Below are 22,528 nucleotides of genomic sequence, written 5' to 3'. Positions count from 1 at the left end.
CACAAGTGAGTATGGGCTAGCTAGCCAATAAGCATTAATGTTGACATCGGTAAAGGCGGGTTACAGAGATTGTGAGTAAAATTGCATCAGATTTTATAGATCACAGTTTTGCTTTCACTAAATATTAATCCAGGTTTTAGATTGCATCAGTTTCACATACTGGGTCATAGATATTACGTTATATTTTACGGACTTTTATGTTTGTTTATTTATTTACTGTTTAGCTGTTTAGCAAAACTCCGTGTAAGTTTTGGATGTCCAACACTCGGCACACAGCTAAAGCAAACCGCACAGGACAATTTGCAATTCTGTGGAAGTCTGGTTTCTTATTCCTTAATGGGTTGTAGAGTTGTAATTAGTGCAGTTTCGTGCTCTATATTCTGTTATGTGAGTAAATGTACTTATACAAACTTGGATAGTTCAGTAGCAGCATAGCACGCCTATCTTGCAATGGCCAATTTGAGTTTAGGGAGGCAAATATGGAGATCTCTTGAACTGACGAGGTCCGAGCTGCGCCTGGAGCTCACTCTCGCATGTGGACAGTCGTTCCGGTAAGTTGGGCTAGACTTGTAAATCAACATAATGAAAATTGCAACTAAACATGAGGGCATTTGTGTTTTTATTCTCTCTTTTTGTGTAAATTATATTTTGAAGTAGCCTAATTAAACCAGTCAAAACTGGTTTATGTTAGCTGTAGTTTTGATGCAAATATGTAGCCTATATTATTATTGCTGTTTTTATTTGACTAATATCGTGCATACAAAATGAACAATTGCTTGACTTCTGAGTAACCTTGAGTGCGTTTTTCCCTTACAGTTGGAGAGAAACAGCAGAGGGCCACTGGACTGGAGTGATGGGAGGACGGGTTTGGACTTTAACCCAACTAGAAAACAGACTGTGGTACTATGTTTATGAAAACCAACAAGACTTGGCTCATAGGACGTGGACAGAAGAAGACTGTGAACCTGAAATTAAATATAAAGTGGATGTGAAGGCTGAAGGACATGCCTACAGAGAGGAAGAGAAGCTGTTAAGGAACTATTTTCAGCTAAATGTTAATTTTGAAGAGTTGTACAAAGACTGGGGGGAGAGAGATCCTCATTTTAAAAAACTTGCTGATACCTTTTCAGGTTAGTTTATATGTTATGTTTATATTTATAACTATAACAATTGGTGAAAATGTATATTATGCAACGTTAAAATTAAAATTTTCAGGTGTGCGAATGCTCCGGCAGGACCCAACAGAATGCCTGTTCTCTTTCATCTGTACGTCCAACAACCACATTTCTCGGATCCAAGGGATGGTGGAGCGGCTATGCCAGACACTGGGCACCAAGCTGTGTCAACTGGATGAAACCTCTTATCACGACTTTCCCACCCTCTCAACTCTAGCAGGTGCTTTATGCATTTGTCAATATATATTTGTAATTTTAAATTTGATATTAGTCTTAGTATTACTTCTGAAAACTGACCAACCTAACATTAAATTGTGAAATTATAATTAATCAAAACAATTCTATGTAATAAATGATCATATGTGCATCTGCCATGTGTTATAGAATCCAATGTAGAGGCGTGTTTAAGAGATCTTGGGTTTGGATATCGAGCTAAGTTCTTGCAACAAAGTGCTAAGACAGTTCTTGACTTCCATGGACCTAATTGGCTTAGTGGTCTCAGAAATGTTCCATATCAAGAGGCCCGTGATGCTCTCCGCACTCTTTCTGGAGTGGGAACTAAGGTAAAAGCATTACAGTAAACCAAAAATTATTTATTCACGGAATTCTGTATTGAATTTAAAATGCTTGTGTTTACCTGTAGGTGGCAGACTGTGTGTGTCTGATGTCTCTAGATAAGCCAGAAGCTGTTCCTGTTGACACACATGTTTGGCAGATTGCAAAACGTGATTATAAATTTGTTTCTTGTCATGGACAGAAGACCATTACAGACAAACTTCACAGGGAAATTGGTCAGTATGCTTTAAATATGTATAATCTTTAACAGTTTACATTATTTACATGATTAATGCTTTGGTAATTCCATACAGGTGATTTCTTCAGAAACCTGTGGGGTCCTTATGCTGGATGGGCACAGTCAGTAAGTAAATCATATATACAACAGCTTTTTTGGTCTAGAGATAGATTGTCTTTGCGTGGTCAAATACTTATACACTCTTATACACACTCACTGTTTTAGGTGTTGTTTTGTTCTGACCTCAAGAAATTCCAAAATCTGAAGCAGACACCAGTCACAAAGAACCTGAAGCGGGAGATCAAATGTGAAGAAGACACAGTTCAAAGCAAAATTATAAAACAGGAAAATAATAAGAACAAAAGACCAGTGTCTAACAAGAACACAAAGACATCTGTGAAATGAAGAGGTTCATGCAATGTCTCACACTGGAATCATCCTTTTAATACATTGTGTTTGATAAATTTACATTGCTATTAAAACTAAATGTTATGTTGAATTATTTTCACTAGATGGCAGTGTGCATTGATGAAGTTATTCATGCAGACCTATGGCAAAATACAGAGATATTTTTATAGTAAGTTTGTGTTATGATAAAAAATGTCTTCCTTTTTTCTATATTTCATTAGATTGGAGTAATATTCTCTCATATTGGAAAGATTATTATTATTTTTTATTTATGATTATCATTTCTTTTGTGACATAAAGACAACTGTCGCAGTACCCTCATGTTTATCTATAGTCGGGGCTTGGCTGTGTCAGCTCTTCTTTTAATAGCATCTATTGCAGTTATCTGCTGTTTTTGCAAGCACCAAATGTGACTTCAGTGAAATTGTCCCAGGCTCTTGTTTAAGCAGCAATGTGTTGTTTTAAGGAAGTAGTAAAAGTGCAAAACTAGACCACCCAAAAGTAACAGATGCAAACACAGAAAGGCCAAATTAACAAAATATTCTAGCTGCGAAACACCAGAAGCAACCTTCTCAATACATATGCATTCTGACATTTAGGTGGGCTATAATTGGGATGTTCCAGGACATTTATGTTTATGCTTCATTATGTTTTGTATTCTTTATTTCAGTGTCAAAGATGACCTCAGATATCTTTTTTCTGAAAGTAAATTTCAGAGAAAAGCATAGTGTTGATTCAAATAGTATCAAAGCAGGTGTAACAATTTAGTTTTGTAATACAGATAAAATATGTCTGATTATTGCTATATGAATGAAAGGAGAGAGCTGGTGTGAATACCTGCATATTATAAGAGGTTCCAGAGGATGACCTAGTCTTGTCTGCGCAGGTGCATGTACCGTTGCCTCAGCTGTTTTTCAGCCTGTTTTCATGTCGTCTACTGAAGAGGAGGTTATTTGTGGCTCCCAGTGTAACCATGTGTGTTAATGCACATGTGAGTCAGCCTTTATGTACTCTCCACTCAAGCAGGACAGAAACCATGGCTCAGCTTCAGGGCAAAGTCAGGCTATGAAGAACATCAGAGGTCACCGGAGGTCAAGAAATAAAAAATAAGAAGAGAATGGTGAAAGTGCACTTGGGGTAATGCAAAATTACACAAACTACACAAATGTGTTGCCGTGTTATATAAGAGGTGAGATTGTCTTCCCTAAAGCAGAAGACAGTGGCTTTTGCTGAAATCTTGTTGCATTGAGCACCAGAGGGCAGTATTTATAGGCTAGTGAATTCATTTCAAAGTTAGTCAGCTTTCCACAGAAGAAAGATGGCTAAAATGTCCAACCTACAAAGTAAACGTTTTTTGGCTTTTTTGGGTGGTCATAGTAGTAGTAAATATTTGTAGTGATTTAATCAGCTTCTTTTGATTAGTTAAGATGAACTATTTAGGTATATGTGCACAGACATCTTGATTTCTATCTTAAACATGGAGTCTCCTTTCATAGCTTTTTTGAACAGCTCATTTTTTGTCTGGTGTTAGATTACCAAAGGCCCCTCAGGAATCAATGTATTCACATTCCTGCTCAGAGATGTGAAGACAAAACTGTAAGCATAGTAGCCCATTATATGATGTGTAAGGGAAAGTACCTAAAAGTAATAGCAAATTTTGAATGATCAAATATGATAATAGCAATCGTAGCAGTATGTATTAATAATACTAGTAGTAGAAGTCGTTTATTACTAGTATTATTGGTTAGTAATATCACTGGTTATAGAAGTTGTAGCAAGCAGTGTAGCAGTCATAAGAAGAATTTGGATGAAGGAATTATTATTTTCATGTTGATTTATTTTATTTTGTTGTTCGGTGTTGAATCCTAATTTGAATAAGTAAGACTGTTCAGGTGTAAACATAACTGGATAAGTAGGACTAGAAGGTCTCGAACAGTTTGCTCCATCAATCCCTTCTCTTCCTGTATATCTTCCTATATCTTGAATATCTTCAAGAGACAATTTTTAATCATGTATAATAATATGATTCATAATCCATGTTAATAATATGGTTACACAACAGAGCAGTAGTGAGTTTCCACCTGTGCTGTCCTTTCCTCACTGTGTCTGCTGCCTCAGTGCAATGTAATGGTATTAAGGCAATCCTCTGAGCTGCAGCTATTTTTGGAACCAATGAACATGACTTAAGAAAACAGTGACATTAATACACACTTTATCATACAAGATGTACTCAAAATCAAAACATTACCCACATAACCGTAGAATTCAGGAGGGTCACAAGCTGAAATAGGCCTGATGTAAAATAACTGTTACTAATATAAATGTAAACATTTTTTGGATGTCACAATCAAAAACAACAAACCCACAGACCTTGCAATTTACTTTTGCACTTAGCTTCTCCAATATAAAGATAAGAGATCTTCTACATAGGGAATATGCAAAGAACCAGTCTGGATCTAAGGCAAATGTACACCTTTGTGACAAAATGATTTCTTTTCAATTGGAGCAATATATTTCAGTGTTTTTAGTTTTAATGTTGGCGTGTTGATGTCTAGTTTACTTTCATCTTCTACTTTTTAGAATCCCAGTTGGCCATACTCTGCATGCACAAACACGTCTGTTTAGTTCAGTCAGATATGGGCCCGGGTGACAGATGAAGACAGACATGGACTTTTGTGCAGCGGAGGAAAAACAGTATCATGTTGGTTCAGGGTGACTCTGTTACAAACGCTGATAGAGGACACAGTACTGTAGAGGAGATGAGCTAGGGTTTCATGGGACAAAGATGTGCCTGCTTGTCTGAGCTCCAGACTCCTGCTGCTTTATTACCATCAGCTGCCATTATTTGCACATGGCACTCCCAAATATACAAAACCATTACCATCCAAACTGCTTTACGCACTGCACTGAACACCAAACGCACGCTTTTTGTGATACAGGCTGTGTCGTCACACCTCCACGAGACCAACTTGGCGGCTTTGTATTGCTTTACAGATTAGTCAATGATAAGGCGCTCTCGTTCTTGCAAGCTCCAGCTCCACGCATTGTCGTTGCGTAATTCTCGACGTGCCAGGCAGACGTATGCATAGCCAGTGGATAGGTGGGTAGGTAGTAGGCAGGCAAGCCGATTGTAGGAAGAAAAAACGAGGGAGGGGGAATTGTGGGTATGGATGGAAGAGTAGAGGGGGCCGTGCATTTTAGCGACTCGTGGCTACAGACAGAGCTGGCAGCGGTACAACAAGCCAAAGCGCAACCTGCCTGTGCGTCGAGAGAGGAGCGTTTTTAACCCCCCAAATAGTAGGATTATGCGGCAAAAGGACGGATAGCGGATCGCGTTATTAACTGCGTGAATACGACCTCGAAGCTTTGAATTTTGCTGCAAAGGACGACATCAGATCAGGAGGCACAGAGAAAGAAGCAGGTACGTTTGGCAAGGTGAGGAAGACGTACCTGTGCCGTGAATGAGCGTTTGACGCAGGTTCACAACTGGGCTAATGGCTAATTTATGCGACACTTGAGGGGCCACTATGAATTACACCTACTATAGCATCCCTGAGCTTATTATGTTGTACTTGAGTGGCAAATAAAGCACATAGCACTTTGATAGATAGTGCTGCTTTATCTTTCAGCCAGCTTAAGTCTGGGTCTGCCAAAACACTGTTAATTTTCTACCAGCTCATCCTTACATTGCTATAAATAATTTACAACAAGCCAACAATCTGAAGTCAAAGGTGTGCATTTTTAAAATCCAAAAAGTCACACAAAAGTTATCAACACATCCTTCACAATATGAAAGTGCCAGTTCCTCTCCAGCTGTCTCCTATTTAGCCTGTTTATTGTTTATTTGTTTTCTGATGCAAGTGCAGCTGTCAATCTTAGCACAGAAAAACAGACCACCAAACAGAAGACAGGTGGTCCAATTGGTTTGGTCTGGATTTATCCCTAATAGGTTCATAATAAGGTAATGATTGCTCTAGGGGGAAAAAATCTAGATTCTATTCAAAGCAATAGTCTGTAAGATTATTGTATTCAAATGACTGAACTCTGTGTATGTAAAACTAAACTTCCCATTGTTAGTTACAGTTGCTGTTTGAACATGATTCAAACAGCAGTTCTAACAAGCATTTAAATTAGGCTATTATGATGACATGTTAAACTTAAGTGGCTCTATGCTCTGTTAGCCATTTCTTCCAGTTACTTAAGCATTTGTATTCAGTCCAAAATATACAAGCTACTCAAGAGATTGCTAGAGTGGGTGCAAATCTCAAAAAAATAAGGTCTACACAAAGTATCTTCTGCCTTGTTGTTCATATAACCAAATTGCCATTGACTGAAGAATAATAATAATTGTTTTTAGTTGCTATTGGGCAGAGAAGATCAGTATCATAGCATTGTGTCTCTTACAACTTAGACATAAACATAGCACATCCAAGACTGCAGCATTTTATTGAAAATAGCTGTAACAATGAAAGGAGCATGGAGGTTAACGAGGTGACGTTAATGAGAGGCAATATTTGTAATGTGTTTTCCTGATATCTTTTGTTGTGGCTATATGGCTTAACAGTTACGTGACCACTAATGTAACAATTTGCATTTAAACTTGAGTTTGGTTTCACAAAGTTGTCATTGTTGTCTATGTTTAGATTGTGTTTTATGGTGGAACTTCGAAAAGACAAGAGGCTGAAGCTGAAAATCTTAAGGTTGTTTTTGTGATCAGGATGGATGCATGCTTTGACATATTCACAGGTCTACATTAGATTAACTTATTTTATGTTTTGGAGATAAAGTCAGACAGGCCAGACTTAGATTGTTGTTTTGACATGTAAAGTGAAGGGATAGTATGTGTACTGTTAGAGATAGACCATGTTTTTTCATGATCAATGCTGATACCAATTATTTAGAATCCAGAGAAACCAATGGCCATTAAATTCTGCTGATATTTATGGGCAGATATGTAGGAATGATTTAGATTATTTTCACCAACTTCTGTAATTGAAATTTACTACAAACTATTTTTTAACCATAAACCTTTAATTGAGCAGTGTAGTCATGTTTTGTGCAATTATCTCTCTGCACTGTTCAAATATGAATTATTTGGGGAGCAGATTGAACCAAACAAAGTACTGGCCTCTGCTGGAGATTGAAGACCAATAGCCGATGCACCAAAAAACAAATATTAGCCTATCGATCTATCTCTAACAAGGATGCTGAGATTAGAGCTTGAGCACAAACTTCCTGAACTTAAATTGATTGTGGTGTTTGGCCACATTAACCCGCTGCTTGGGCATGACTGTGATTGTTCCTCTGTCCTCTTTTTGTTGTCTTGCAGTGAGGAATCTTAGGGTGATTGTGGATTTAGCTTTGTCATAAAGTCCAGATTCTTTCAGTTGAGGCTCCTTGCTAAAATTAAGCCCTGCAGATTTTGAAAATGCAATCCATGCATTTGTAACATCGCGTCTGGATTATTGTAATTTTTTGTATGTGGGGCTGGACCAGAGCTCCCTTCAGTGCTTTCAGAATGTCCTGAACACTGCACCTCGTCTGCTGACAAAGACCACATCATGCCTGCACTGTGCAACCAACATTCCTTATTGGGTGCAATTCAAGATATTATTGATTGTGCACTCTCTGGGTCCTCTTTATTTGAGGGATTTTTAGAGCCCTATACCCCACGCAGTGCTCTGAGGTCAGCTGACCAGCTCCTGTGCCCTAAGCCAGGCTCAAGACCAGAGGTGACAGAGCCTTTTCTGTGGCAGCGCCCAGACTATGGAACTGACTATGGAATTGCCTCCCTCTGCCTGTCAGATCTTCGCAGTCTGTAGCACAGTTTAAAAATACACAAAAAACCCACCTCTTCTCCCTGGCATTTAATTCTAGTTAGACAAGATATCTTTTTGTTGTATTGCTTTATTGTTCTTTGCCTATGTATCGTTTTCGTTTTTTGCTGACTTTTGTGTGAAGCACTTTGTGCAGCTTAAGTTGTAAATGTATTATATAACTAAGACAAAATTGAATTGAGAGCTGTCATGCATAGGTTTTAAAGGGTGAAATGGTGATTAACTATAACTATTACCTTTGGTCATTAAATTCTCTGGATACATCATCAACTATTACTGCTAAGAAATCACTAAAATATCTAAAAAAAAATATACACATAAAAGGACTGAAGGGGAGGGGATGGAGGTAGACTGTTTACAATAGCAACCTTTTGGAGAAAAAAGATGAAAGCTAATTAGGATAACATGTCAATACCATAGATGAGTGCTACCATATGTGCACTAGGGCGTAGGAGTTGGGGTACAAGCTTCACCTCTGATTCCTGACCCCTTAGCCTTTGATCTGCAGTCTGGACAGGGGCAGAGCGTCACTCAAACTGCTTGTTATTGGTCTCAGCACTTTTAAGTTGGACATCCGTTTTTCCACTAGGGATCAAAAGCCCCTGCGATTGGTTCTGGATCTTCTTCACTTCTTTCGAGCGTGACCTGACCTGAGCTGTGTGTGGGAAGCAGTTTTAGGAGGGACTCCCCATAGAGCAGCAGAGGAGCAGGTTAGAGGTGGCTTCAATAGAATTGCTTTGGAAAGAGAAAGTTTTGGTATCACAAATTCCAGTGTGTCAAGGTTAGGTGCTGACCTTTTCTAGCACATATATTAAGAACTATGACAATACAAGGACACAGGAGCGGAAGAAGAATTCAAAATATGTACTCAATATGAAGTGTTATATAATATTACTACCACTACCACTTTTTTCTCTGCTTCTACTACTATTACTACCACAACTGCAATTACTCTTAAGACAATGGAAACATGCATTTAGAATGCATAAAAATACTCCCTTACAGGCCCTTCTGCAAAATGGCCTGATTTTATCCTATTTAGGCCCAAATTTAGACAAATCAAAAAATAAAAATAATTTTGTAAGTCAACAAGAAGATACTGTATCTTTGATAATCCATACTGTATGTTATTCCAAGGTGTGGAATTTCCAACGGTCAGAGCAATGACCACCCCCATACGCCCACATACCAGCACAACCACACATACCCACCCATACTTTTTCCTTGCGCGTTCTGTACTGACTGAAGTATACTGGTTTACTCTGTGTCTGCCCTCTACCTCACACAAACAAGTTACACATCTGCAAAGAGAGCCCTGAGCAGCTGTAACACCACTGCACCATGAAACATCACTATATGAAAATTTGTCATTAAGCCATATTGTTATTGTCTCTGTGTATTATGGGGACATTTATAGCAGTGCATTTATAGATAATGAACCTTTATAGTAGAAACTTATTGCAATAGGCCATCATCAGTATATGGAATAAACATTAAATTACAAATAGTTCTGGTTTGGGTAAAGGATTGTCTGGCCCAAACACACCCCTAGCCTTCTGTGTTTTGTTTTGTGTATAGCTGGTACTTTAATGGGCACATTGCACTGCGAAATTCCATATGAAAAGAAAAGCCAGACTTCAGTTACAGCAAACTCTCATCTGTACTGCATAATAGGATAAATACTACTTCTGGCTTGATTAGTTTAATAACGTTGAGAAGTAGTAGTCTAATCCAGTGGCTGTAGCTTGCGGCTGTACCACTGGACATTGTGCATTGGCATTTCCTGTCTGAATAAAGGATTTACTGTGTGTGAGAAAGTGACGACATCTATACAACATGCTCAACCCAGAAAATTAAATATAGAGCCATGTGACCTTTGGCCTCTGGGGCAAAGCCTGATAAAAATACATAGTGTGTGAGTGTGCACCCATCTGCTTTTTCTGTCAGGAATGAATGGGGTGGGATCACTATAAAGATATGGCGGAAAGTATGATACAGAGTACTTTTTAGATATGATGGAGGTACTGAATATAAAATTTGTACCAAAGTAAAACATGTTTACTGTGAAGTAGATGTAAAAGTACTGAATAATGCACCTTCCGTGTCATAGTAAACTCTACCACAGCTACCACTCCTACTACAACTATTACTTTGCTATTACATTGCTACTTTATATTTATCTAGTTATGCTTCTATAACTTCTATTCCCACTGTAACTTCAACAGCTACGTTGATTGATTTTCTCTATAGGTGCACTATGTACTTTTTCAACGGATGTGTCATGGATGTTATTATTTTGCCTGGAATGTTCTACAATATGACATTAAATATTATAGGTGTCCAAAATACCTTAAAAACATGCATTCATACTGTGAACAGAGTTGCCTTGCTACTGGTGGTTTTACCTGGTTGTCTTGATGAAGATAGACAAGTTTAATGCTATACTGTGGCACATTCTAGGCAAAGCAATAACATCTCCATGGAGACAAGCAGGTGGCAAACACTTCACCAGAAAGGTTACATCGTACCCCTATTAAATCTACTACAACAATTTCTATCACTTTACCCCAAAGCCCTAAACGTGTTTACTGTATTGAAACATTTTTAGAAAACCTGTGCAGAAAATGAATGACCATTACCTCCAAATATAAAAATGCATGGATATAGTGCCCCCAATTTATTTTGAATAAAGTACGTTTTATGCTTGCTGTTAGGACAGGTTGAATTACTTGGAATGTGTACCTATACAGCCATCTGCACTGTTTATGTTAATGTTATTGGAAACTCAATGTCAGGGTCTATAAACGCAGTGAAGTAAAGCCATTTATGGGACCCAGTGTAAATTGTAAGTTCTTCATACTGATTTCTTGGGACCCACACAGAAAAGACATGACCATATTAGCTCATGAATGACTCAAATTCCTCATGTTCCTCAATAGTAGCTCAAGGTAAAATTATTATAATGTAATATAAACTGTTGGATAGGAAAATGTCTCTAATAAAATACATCAAAACTAAACTATTAGGGCCATGGAATATTCTATGATATATTGAGAGTTACAAATTGCACATTTATCTTGTCTCTGTAAATACCAACTTGGAATTACATGAATATACATATCTACTACTATTACTACTTCTTGCTATAACTTTCATAGTGTAATTTACTATTTAGTTCATAGCTATTCTCATCTAACCTAAGCACTTTTTTTTAATTTGGAGAGATAACATAATAGTATGATTTTCCACAGTATTGCAATGTTGATGTTTTCAGACCTTTACTTCTTAGTATATGTTGTCCGTACAGTTTCTTGTTTGGCTGGATGCCCTGTAAATCCCATTGGTTTCTGTTTTCCTCACTGAAGCACATAGGCTCACTAGGATTACTTTGGATGAAGATTTGGGTTTGTTTACTCAAGACATTACTCAATAGAGGTGCTGTTTAACACTGTCTGCCAAGGACTGCACAACTGACTGCACACCTCAGCAACAACATGAGGAGCAGCATGCCTTCTTCAAGTAAAGTTCTGACTAGAAAATTCATTTTTAATCTCTAAGTAGAATTTAAAAAAAAATAATTTCAAAATACAAAAAAAAAATCAGATACCATGTGTTTAATCTAATTTATCTACCAATTACTGTCACATTACACAATAGCACTTGCTCTTTTCATTTAAGATTATCTGTGCATAAGATTATCTGTTCATACTTGCGTCCAACTCCTCTGTTCTTATCTCTCTTTTTCTGCCTCTTTCAATCCTAAGCAGAACCAACTACATAGTTACGTGAAGTACCTCTAGTTTAATAGGAAACAGGAAATGATAGAAGAAAAAAAACACAGACTAATCTCCAGTGGAATTGGCCAACAATGACTGGTTAGACTACAGAAGGTCTTGACAGAATGTGCAGGGGTGGATAGCTTTTACAATTTTTCATACATTTGAGTACATCGTATGATGCAGTGTTTTCTGTGAAAGTTGTGAACATGTGATGTGGCAGATTTTTTCTCTGGATACGTTTCCTGTGCAAGAGTTTACCAGACTACAAGCAGGACTGACTTTAATATTGGCCAAATAGCCCACATACTTTGGTTCTGTGACTTCCTGGTGCTGACTGACCCCTTACACGCACCTAAACATATGATGCAAAACACCTCTTTCTCTCCACCTGCTCAATACTCACATGTTAGCTATCTGCGCTGTAACTATACAGCTGCAAACAGTCCTTTGGTGTGCCCATAGAGCAGTTAGAAATAAAGTAATACAGCTCTAACTACTTACTCAAGTAGAACATAAAGCACACAAGATTTATGGAAAGTTTTTGCTTACTAGACATATATATATAGACACACACACAAACACTCCTACCTATACATGCACACCCACACATACACACACACACGCATATATATATATATATATATATATATATATATATATATATATATATATATATATATATATATATATATATATATATATATATATATATATATTTGACAATTATATTACTATTATATTACTGTAATAATTTCCCTTATTGAGCTATTAGATGTGCTGTACCTGATTTGTACTGTCTTAAATACAGAACTAGTCCATTAAAGAATGGGTTTATGCAAAATTGTAAATTCATTAGCGGGATGCACATTCCTTGTATTTTGATAGCACTCTGAAGAGGGAGTGACAACACGAAGAGCAAAGGAAGGGCAGACTCAGTGCCAAATAAAAGTGAAACTTATAAAAAAATCTTAATATGTTGTGTTTTAAGCTAATATAGCATTTTCAAAACAATAAAATATAACAAGGTGAGTTAATACCCAATAGAAGTACACTATCCCCTCTTTAAACTGTTTCCAGTGATCCAGTGATGTGTTTTACAACTTGAAATTTACTAGTAAAACTACAGCTATTACAATTTACACAGTACCTGATAAAGGTATCTAGTTATCCTCCACCTCTGCAAATGACTAAACATCCCCAAAGGCATTCATTTCTATTTCCAGTGCTTCCCTGTGTTTGGTGAGGTTTCAGCGCGATTATACTGCTCTTCCCTGGGGCAGTCTCACTCTCTGACTCACAGGAGGAGGCAGAGCTTTATATAAGTGCAGTCTGAAATCATAAAGGGGGAGTGGATAGTGATGGTCCAGAGGATGCGGCTGGCAGCTGGGTGCTTGGATGACTCGTGCAGTTGCATAATAGTTCCGAGTCTGGGGGCTGTCTGTGTCACATCTCAAATCTACTCACAGCTGTCCTAGTGTAAATAGCTTTAGCATTAGTAGCATTACATAGTAGCAAGCTGATAATAACTGATGATACTGATCCAATAATGCATCAATCAGTCAGCAGTAGGCCATATAAACAATGGATATGAATGTGCCAATTTTACAATTCGTCTCTCCTTAATAGTGTGTAATAAATATAGTGCCACCAAAATAGAAGCTAGTTATTCAGGAATATTTTATGGCTCAAAGCATACAATAAATCTGTCCAGAAAATTGCATTTGTTTGTATTTTCACAATGTGACAATATTTTGCAATGAGTGACAACTTGTTTACTTGTTTAAAATATGAGCTTCTGTTTTGTGTTTAGCTATGTGGCCAGACATGTGCCATGTAACCATACACTTCACCACACCCCAGTTACGTCTGGTGTCATGCTGCAGAACCCTGTGAAAGTTTCATTGACTTGACCCTGAAACTGCCCAATACTTACCACCTGTTCTATTTTCTACCCCTGTACTCATCAAGTACTCAGGTCTCAGCAAGGAGGATGAGGCTTCGATCCTCTGGCCATCTGACTCACATTCTCTTTGGCTGCAGTTTGCATGTCTTCCCTGTGCGTCACTGCAGATTGTTACTGGAAATTATTGTCCTCTGTCTCTGTCACTTCAACATCTTCTACATCCACCTACTTTACTGGTGCACTCAGTCTGAAGAATTGCTATGATTGACAACAGTTACTCAAAATCTGATAGGCAATGTGTGACAATAAACTAAAAATAGTCAGTGAAGAGTAATTTTTGTGTCTGTGCATCAATTTAGCCCGAGTGTACTTTGCAGGTGTTGTGAAAGGTCTACAACTATTAAAGATGCGTTATGTAACTTTTCTATTCAAGGGGGTCATCTACCTGCTTGTCTCTTGTCTTGTATATCTTGAATTCATTCAATTAAAGCTTTTTATTTCTCAAAAATAAAACATGTATTCTTTCTTGTTGTGAGCACTCTCGTCTCTCAGCAGATTTAACCTGTGGCATCACTTTCTTGACTCCATGGGGTTAGATAAGTTTAATGCCATACTGTGGAATATTACAGGTAAAGCAAGCAGGTGTTGGGCCGTTCAGCAAAAAGTTGCAAATTCACCTTTAACAAACAAAAACAGAAGTGGGCAAATGATCCTTACGTTTGTACTAACAATCTCTCTTTTTTCTCATCAGGCACAGGAGTGGAAACATGTCTTGACCATCCAGGACCCAGAAATACCAGTCAGACCATAGAGGACCATGGCGTCAATGTTGCTATTTGTCTTGGGACTCTACCTCATCTCTCTTGCCTCTTCAAATGCACAGACTCTCATAGGCACCTCTTCCTCTTTCTCCTCCTCACTCAACCAATCTGGGACTTCCTCACCACATCCCACCAAAGAAACAATACGATTCTGGCCCCCTTTTCCCACTAGGGGGCGCAGCGATGTCCCTATTAGAGCTACACTGCGAGATGGGCTATCCAATTCAGTACAGCCAGGATCGAGATTGGCACATCCCACTACTCCTTCAAGGGCTTTAATAAAATCAACATTAAACCCAAGCAGTGGTCCCATTGTAAACCAAACCAGCATTACAAGACCAAGGACAGATACAGCAAGTTTAGCTATCATCAGCGCTAAAGCTAAGTTAGATTCTACTACAAAGGGAACAACTATAGCTCGACCTACATTGGATGGTGCCTCTATTACTGTAGCAACATATAAAGGACTTGACACAGATTTGCAAGGTTTGGGGTCAGGAAATGCCCCAACAACCAAAGATGAAAATGTACCTCCTCCAAGAACATATGGAAGTGGACTGGCGCAGTACCAACCACCAGTACAGACAGTACCCTTTGAAGGGACATTGGCAACAGTGGTAGATATGTCTACATTGACACGATTGACAGAGAAGTCTGAAGTTATAAAAAGCACAACAACAGCAAAGAAAGAAGACAGGATAACAGAATCTCCTGTGGTGACGCAAGCAACGCCTCAAATAGTAGTGTTTGCAGGTGAGATACCAGATATCAAATGAATTAAGACTTTTGGAAGGTTTAATGAAGTGATAGAAAGGTGAAATTTGCTGTGTGTGTTTGAAGTTACTTAATATCTCTCCAGACCCTTATTTCCTTTGTAAATTATTGTTCAATTTTGCTGGTTAATCAGCCTCAACACTTTTACTATTTACATTGTTATTATGGCAAATGAACAGATGCTTTCTTTAAATCTGACAATTTACATTACAATTACATTGTGAATTATTCTTATTGTGTAATATTGACCTCTCTATATATATTGTGATTGTAGGTGAATTAACTGCCAATGCTCCATCATCTGACATAAGCCCAACAATAAAAAAAATAGCTCCACAAACTACAACAACCACAACAACAACTACAAGGCAAGAAACTACCGCAAGATACAACATTATCACTGATCTGAAAACCACATCAATAGAAGTGACAACACCAAGTGCTTCTACTACTACTACTACTACTTCAACCACTACTAGGAGAGCAGTACAAATATTGCCCAAAATATTCAATCCCTCCAACAAAACTGCCCCAACAAGACCATCCATGAATCCAACAAGTCCTCAGTTAACCAGGACAGGTAAGAGAAGACAGATTTTTGCTTTATGTTTTGATTTTAGCTTTATGATTTGAGATGCCATATTAATCATTTAAGCAGCTGCAACCTCTTTACTGGAATCCTGGAAACAACTTCAAAGATAGAAAGATAAAATGATCCATGGAAACTGGGGTGGATGCTTTGTGGAATATGTGGGTAGACCAAGCAAACATAGGGGGAGCATTAGGTTTCAGGTGGACCCAGAGACAGACTGGAGCAGTGCATATGAGCAAAACAGCTCATGGTGACTGCAGATGAGGGAGTAGACGTTTAGGCTGAATTTCCAATAAGGGGAAACTGTTACAAATGTAGGGAGTGGGAATGTGGTCATAAAAACACAGGCACTCAGAGACGGTAGTTCAAAAAGTAAACGGAAAATTAAATGTATGACAAGTAGCCTAGAACTGTGACGACAACAACTTAATCATGACTAAAACCTTCCGTCCCATAGTCAGAGGCATTTTTTTTTTACAATGTATATATCAATTTATGTAATGAGCTGTCAAGTCCTATTCACTTTTTGTTATTTCCATACTTTTTCTAAATATAATATTAAGCAGTGGTTCCCAAATTATACTATATTTAATGTAATGTAAAGAAGTCGTTAGAATATTATAAGAAACTGGTTTAGTTGGGGTCTTGTTCTGGCTGATATATTGTTCATATGCATTCTATATCTTTATAAAATGTACCTTACCAGTTCATTAAATTTGTTCTAATATTATCTGAGAGTACGTAATATAATATGTAGCTCTACTGAGTAGTAAAAATCTGACTATGTAGACATCTATGTGATTCTTTGCCCTCAGAGGTGAAACAGGATATTTACATTAAGTCCATTGCCTTTTGTGGGCATGCAGCAGCCATAGCAGTGTGTGTGTGTGTGTGTGTGTGTGTGTGTGGGGGGGGGGGGGGGGGGGGGGGGGGGGGGGGGGGGGGATATGTGTGTGTGTGTCAAGGATAGGGGAAAGTTTAAATGCATCCAGCTGTGAAATTCGATCACCACATCTGGAACAAGTCTGGAGTTAACTTCTGAAAAAGGGAGAAATCTGGGAAGGAAGTCAGACATACCTCTGTACAAATAAAGAAAAGTGGCTGTGATGTGCACGCAGTATCGGCCTGTGTCATGGGTGGGATGGGGAAAGTGAGGGAGAGAGACAGGAAGTGAAACACATGTCTGAGTGAGTCGTTAATAGTCTGTATGTCAGGTTTTATGGTGTTTGGGACACAGATTAGACACTTTGTTTGACTCTGAATGAGTTCTTCCAACATCCATCACACCTGAGTTAAGTTTACTAATGTGTACGTGTAGTCAATGCTACTATATTAAACCCATTCTATTATAACTTTCACAGCAAGTTTCTCTATTCCTTTAGTTTAGAAGTATTCTTATACAAGCCCCTTCTCTTCCATATTTTAGTCTAATCTACATTTTTGATGTACACAAACACGGAATACAAAATGTGAAATGGTTGCATCATGTTTTAAAAGTGTCTGTTATCTTTACAGTCTGGTACCACCCAATACTCCTTAAGGTTATGAATGGTTGTATGATTATACTTCTCGTGGGTGTTTCCATTGCATAAGAAAAGGTGGAGTGCTTTCAGTAAACAGTAATAACTCTATGTCAGACTATGGGACAGGACTGACTGTTTAGAATAGTTTTAGGGCAGAACCTGTTAAGCCACAATATAATTATTCCTTTTAGTAACTTAGAATTAGAGTTAAATTAAATCAGGTCAATGAAGCTTTGTTAAGAAGATAGACTGTATTGCTTGTCTTCTATTTAGCTTTTTATAACATACCTGCTTCAAACAGATAGTTCAAGTGACACAGTTTATGGTTATGTAACAAAGATGCTCTTATTAATTATATAATGTAATCCAATTAATTCACTAGCAAGAAGTGAGCAAAAAGACAAGTTATGTCACATGTTAAATTATACAAGAGTGATTATCTCAGACATTTGTTTACGTCTGAGAAAACGCTTTATGCAAATCTAAATAGGAGTATTCATTGGGAAGAAATACAATGTAGTTTGTGTACTTTGTTTAGTGTTGTAATTAGGCCGAGCTGAGAGACAAGAATTGTCCTGGCGAGGGACTAATGAAAATTACGCCTAGAGACCCTGGGAAAAAATATTGAAAGACAGCTCCATAGCGGCACCTCAAACTTCAATTTTTATGAGGGCCAATGGGAGTTTGACCTGGAAAAAAAGTGCAGATAGGTGAAATCTGGCATGTGTATCTTTCACAAACATTGGCGGATTGGAATGTATACAATGGAGCGGGAATGCAGATTTGTGAGCCGAATGCAGTGACATGCAAATTAAAGGTCCATCTTTTAAGATGTCTCTCTGCCGCCCCTTGACATTTTATTTTTAAAAATTCATAAAAGAATCTGTTTGTCAAATCATCATATTGAACAAAATGAGAACATATCTGTATCAACCATGTGGGCCTGACAAAGGCAGGAATTGTGCTGTTGCAATTAACTGAGTAGTGTAGTATATACACTGACAATTAAGGGATAATGTAGGCTGGAACGAGAGGCAGGCTTTTTGCGGTGGTATGTGCCCCATGGTTGCAAAAGGGACAAGGGTTTTTAATGCCACTTTAATGCTAAATGATATTAGAATTTGTCTCAAAATGCAGTATCAATTCTGGTAAAATGAAAAATAGGATAAGGTTGGACATTTCATGAATAGAAAAATCTTCAGAACTAGAATATAATCAAATTACTAAAGGGACTACCATTACTTTGTGTTGAAATGAGCTTGGTTTTACCTGTATTTGGGATGTGATTAGTAATGAGAGATGTCTGAAAATAAAATATATCTACTTTTTGGCAATAATAGGAGGCACAAAATAGTTACCAATGTTCTAATCACTACTACCTTCTAGTGGCATGTTCTTAGTGTATGTATTACTATATAATAACTACAGTAATGAGTCTCTCTTTTTCAGGGACATCTTCCTTTCTTACCACTGGTGTCGCACCCGGGACAAGGCCACGGTTGAGTCCCACATACCAGACTGCTGTAAGCTTTAGAAACCGCTCCTACCCTGTGGGCCGCCCGCACCACCCTCCGACGGTAAACTCAGGCCCCTTTCCCACTATAGTTCCAGCCAACGGAACCTTCCTGTATTGGGGAGACCTGAGCCGGACTCTGGCTTTTGTCTGGGAGCTACACGTCTATGGAACAGCCAGCCTTTTCCTGCTCCTGTTTGCTGGGGCTGCCCTTGGTCTCACCCTTTCTCCTGGTGCTAACTGCCCACATCACGGGGCTCTGGCTTTGGCTAACATTCTCTTGTTTGTAGCAGGGGGCATCAGAGCTACGTTCTTTCTAACTGACCCATATGGTACACGTAAATTCCTCCCTCGTCCTGCAGTCATAGCCCTGTACAACCTCCCTTTACACTTACTGGTGTGGACTCAAGCGACCATGCCGATACTGGCTATGAAGGCAGCAGGTGTGAGTTTATTCCCTCCTACTCTTGAGCGTCCTCCATTGGTGGCTGTGCTGGCTGTGTTGCAGTGCACCCTCCTCCTTGCGGCTGACCTGCTCTCACCAGCCCTGTCCCCAGTGGTACCAGTCACGTTGCAGTTTTTGTCTCTGTGCTGGGGGTTGGCTGTCTGTTTTGTGTTTCTGTGCTACATTTTCCCCCAGATTCGCTGCCCTCATCTTCCTCATGCAGCACTTCCTGATGAGTCCCGGAGGAAAGCTTGGACTGGGAGCAGGAGGCTGGTGGTCATTCTGGGCAGAGTGTTGGCAGTGTGTGCAGTTTTAGGGGCTCTGTGCTGCTTTTTGCATGCTTATGCCACGCTCTGGCTCTATGGGGTGCTGGGGGAGTGGACCCGCTTTAACTGGGGGTGGTGGCTGGTGCACTTCTGGGCTCGACTTCTGGAGCTGGCCTGGGGCTTCTCTCTCCTTCTGCTAGCCTCCTGGCTCTTTTGGAAGCCTCAGAGCTTTCGGGGCAGAGATGAGGCAGGGACAGATGGACGTGGTGCAGGAGACATGTCCTCTGCTGGGCAGTCCACTGCGTCAGCACAGAGACACACCTGCTGGTCCAAGATTGTTCAAAGCCTGAAAGGAAAGCCCTGCAGAAAGTCTGAGAGTAATGGGGTAGGGTCAGCACAAGGGGATGTGCCTAATAACTGGGCAGGGCAGGACCGCTCTGCGGCCGACATCAGTAAGAGCCTTATCAGGAACCAGAACCAGACCCCAGCCACAACAGGACCCATCAAAGACAACAACCGCAGGGCTCACTCAGCAGAGCGCGGTGTTTCTGATGACTCCTCTGGATCTCAGCTCCGTCTGCAGCAGTTCACTCGACCCCCTCAGCGCTCTGTCAGTGGGAGCCAGGACATAGACAGAGACACCTCAGTCTCTCTTTATGAGTTTGATCTGAGACCCCCGTCCCCCATCGATTTGACCCGCAGCATCGACGAGGCGCTGCATAGAGAACATCTGGTGACAGGAGGCAGTTTGTTCCACCCTCCACTCTCTCAGACACCCTCCCCAGGCTCGGGACTCAGCCAGGGCCCATGGCTACGCAGGAACAGTGACCCTCAGCTTTCTGAGAGTAGTGACGCCACAGAGTCATCTATGCCACTAGGGGGCAGTGTTATGAGCAGTGTTCCCAGTAGGCAGGTCACAGCGCCCCCTACACCTTCTCACCAGGGGCACAAATGGGCAGGAGCATTGGGAAGTGTTCCATCTTCTGTGTCCTGCCCTGTGTCCCTCCGTCCATCCAGAACGTCATCAGGACGCCTGGAGGAGGATGTAGTGGACGACACAAGGCCCTTCATTACCCCAGACTCAGACAGGGGGCACCGTCGATCTACACGTCCAGCAGGCTCGCGAAGTTACCTTGAAGTGTGCCGACATGACGACTCTGCCAGTGTGAGCAGTGAGATCATTGACCTATGAGCCACACCATGGGAACCTCCAACACATTTAACAATGCTTTTATTAGCTTTCAATTATTTTAGGTGGTAAAATATCCAAAAGCAATTGTGGGATACTTAAAGTATCACCAACCTGCCTTTCAACTTTTTGCAGAGCATAGCAGATGTTAAACATGATACTTTTACTCTGGGAGTAAAACATGACATAACCTTTGACCAACTGTCGAGCTGCATCTCACACTGGTATCATACGACACTGGGACATTGAAGTATTTTAAACAATAGTAATATATGCATATCTATCTGTCAAAACTGCATCTCTATACTGTACACTGCATAGATCCAGGAGATTCATGTCCTGTTTTTGTTTGCTTATTGACAATGTGCCATATATTGTTGACACATAATTTTATCAGATCAGGTTTATGTTCTTCATTAACATGCTGCCACTGTCTGTCTTTATGCAGATGGTTACACAGGCACAGGACATTACACACAACAAAAACATCTTTACTACAGCACAACTGAATATAATCGTGTTATATACTGTCTTTCCTTTGCACAAAATAGTAAGATTCACACAGCCATTGAAAAAGAAGTCTTCTCTCAGTTTTGCCCAGTACTTTGCAAATACTACCTAACAATACTAAAGCCTATGACTGCATTTTGGGAAAAGTATGTTAAACAGTATATATTCTATAGCAATGTGATCTTGTAAATGCTGCACATCTAGGAAAGGCTGCCCTGTAATACCATAGCATGATATAGAAACAGCACTTACTATACGCCTGAGCACTCCACAGAAATATTAAAAAAAATATAAATCATGCAACAATGTAAATAGTGTTATTTTTGTACATAATGAGAAGTTATTGAAGATATGGGTGTAATCCTCCTAACTGTGAAAGACAATCTGAATTCTGGAGTGAAAGGCCTGTATAGGTTATGTCAAAGGTGTCTGGGCTGTGCTCAGTATTGTTTAAATAACAAAAGTTATTTAGACTTTGTCTTAATAAAGAGTTGATTTTTTCCTGCTTAGATTTCTTCAGTCCTATCATTGTGTGTTATTTCTCATGAACCATCATTTACTGATGCTTGTTTTTACAGTGTGATTGTTAGTTGTTGCCTTGGATCTTTGTTATGAAATATAATGTACAGTATTTTGACTACTAGTAAACAAACTAGATAAACCTTATTTTGGAATAAGACCTTTTTCCCCTCTGTGAGCCATCCCCCAGATTGGCCAGTTTGTCCCTGTGCGATGCTTGAATTGTAATTGCATTAATGGCCTTGTGTTGTTTACATTCCAGTGAGCCTTCCTGCTTGTACCTGCTGTTTGCTCTTAACTGTGCAGCAGGAGAGAGACCTGTAGATGATGTCACCCAAACACCTGGATGTGCCATAGAAACGCTGTCAGAGATGCTGTCAGTGTGGTCAGTGCAGACGTACAGTGTTAGATCTGTTCAGTTCATTCAGTTTCTGTTTAATGTTGCTGCATTTATGTTTGATTGAAATAAACATACAGAAAA

At 39.3% G+C, this 22,528-nt stretch overlaps 2 protein-coding genes across 3 annotated transcripts; both read left to right on the top strand.

Moving 5' to 3' along the window:
* The first annotated feature begins 62 nt into the window (after positions 1–62).
* On the top strand, positions 63–2,533 carry ogg1 (8-oxoguanine DNA glycosylase). The gene is made up of 7 exons (XM_033969536.2): positions 63–551; positions 817–1,130; positions 1,216–1,395; positions 1,560–1,738; positions 1,819–1,966; positions 2,045–2,094; positions 2,194–2,533. Exons 1-7 carry the CDS (start codon positions 451–453, stop codon positions 2,371–2,373), a joined length of 1,152 nt encoding a protein of 383 aa, XP_033825427.1. The 5' UTR covers positions 63–450; the 3' UTR covers positions 2,374–2,533.
* A 2,806-nt stretch (positions 2,534–5,339) lies between these two features.
* On the top strand, positions 5,340–22,523 carry LOC117373656 (proline-rich transmembrane protein 3). 2 transcript variants are annotated; one of them, XM_033969735.2, is made up of 4 exons: positions 5,340–5,797; positions 14,647–15,469; positions 15,765–16,070; positions 19,055–22,523. In XM_033969735.2, the coding sequence occupies exons 2-4, from the start codon at positions 14,713–14,715 to the stop codon at positions 21,019–21,021; spliced, it is 3,030 nt and encodes a 1,009-aa protein (XP_033825626.1). In that variant the 5' UTR covers positions 5,340–5,797; positions 14,647–14,712; the 3' UTR covers positions 21,022–22,523. The 2 variants fall into 2 exon arrangements, with proteins under 2 accessions (XP_033825626.1, XP_055078792.1); XM_055222817.1 differs by having other exon boundaries at positions 5,340–5,811; positions 19,055–22,513.
* Positions 22,524–22,528: the final 5 nt, after the last annotated feature.

This window comes from Periophthalmus magnuspinnatus, chromosome 7 (genome assembly GCF_009829125.3).
Source record: "Periophthalmus magnuspinnatus isolate fPerMag1 chromosome 7, fPerMag1.2.pri, whole genome shotgun sequence".
In the NCBI taxonomy this organism is placed as follows: Eukaryota; Metazoa; Chordata; class Actinopteri; order Gobiiformes; family Gobiidae; genus Periophthalmus; species Periophthalmus magnuspinnatus.
This window is presented reverse-complemented; position numbering and strand designations above follow the sequence as displayed.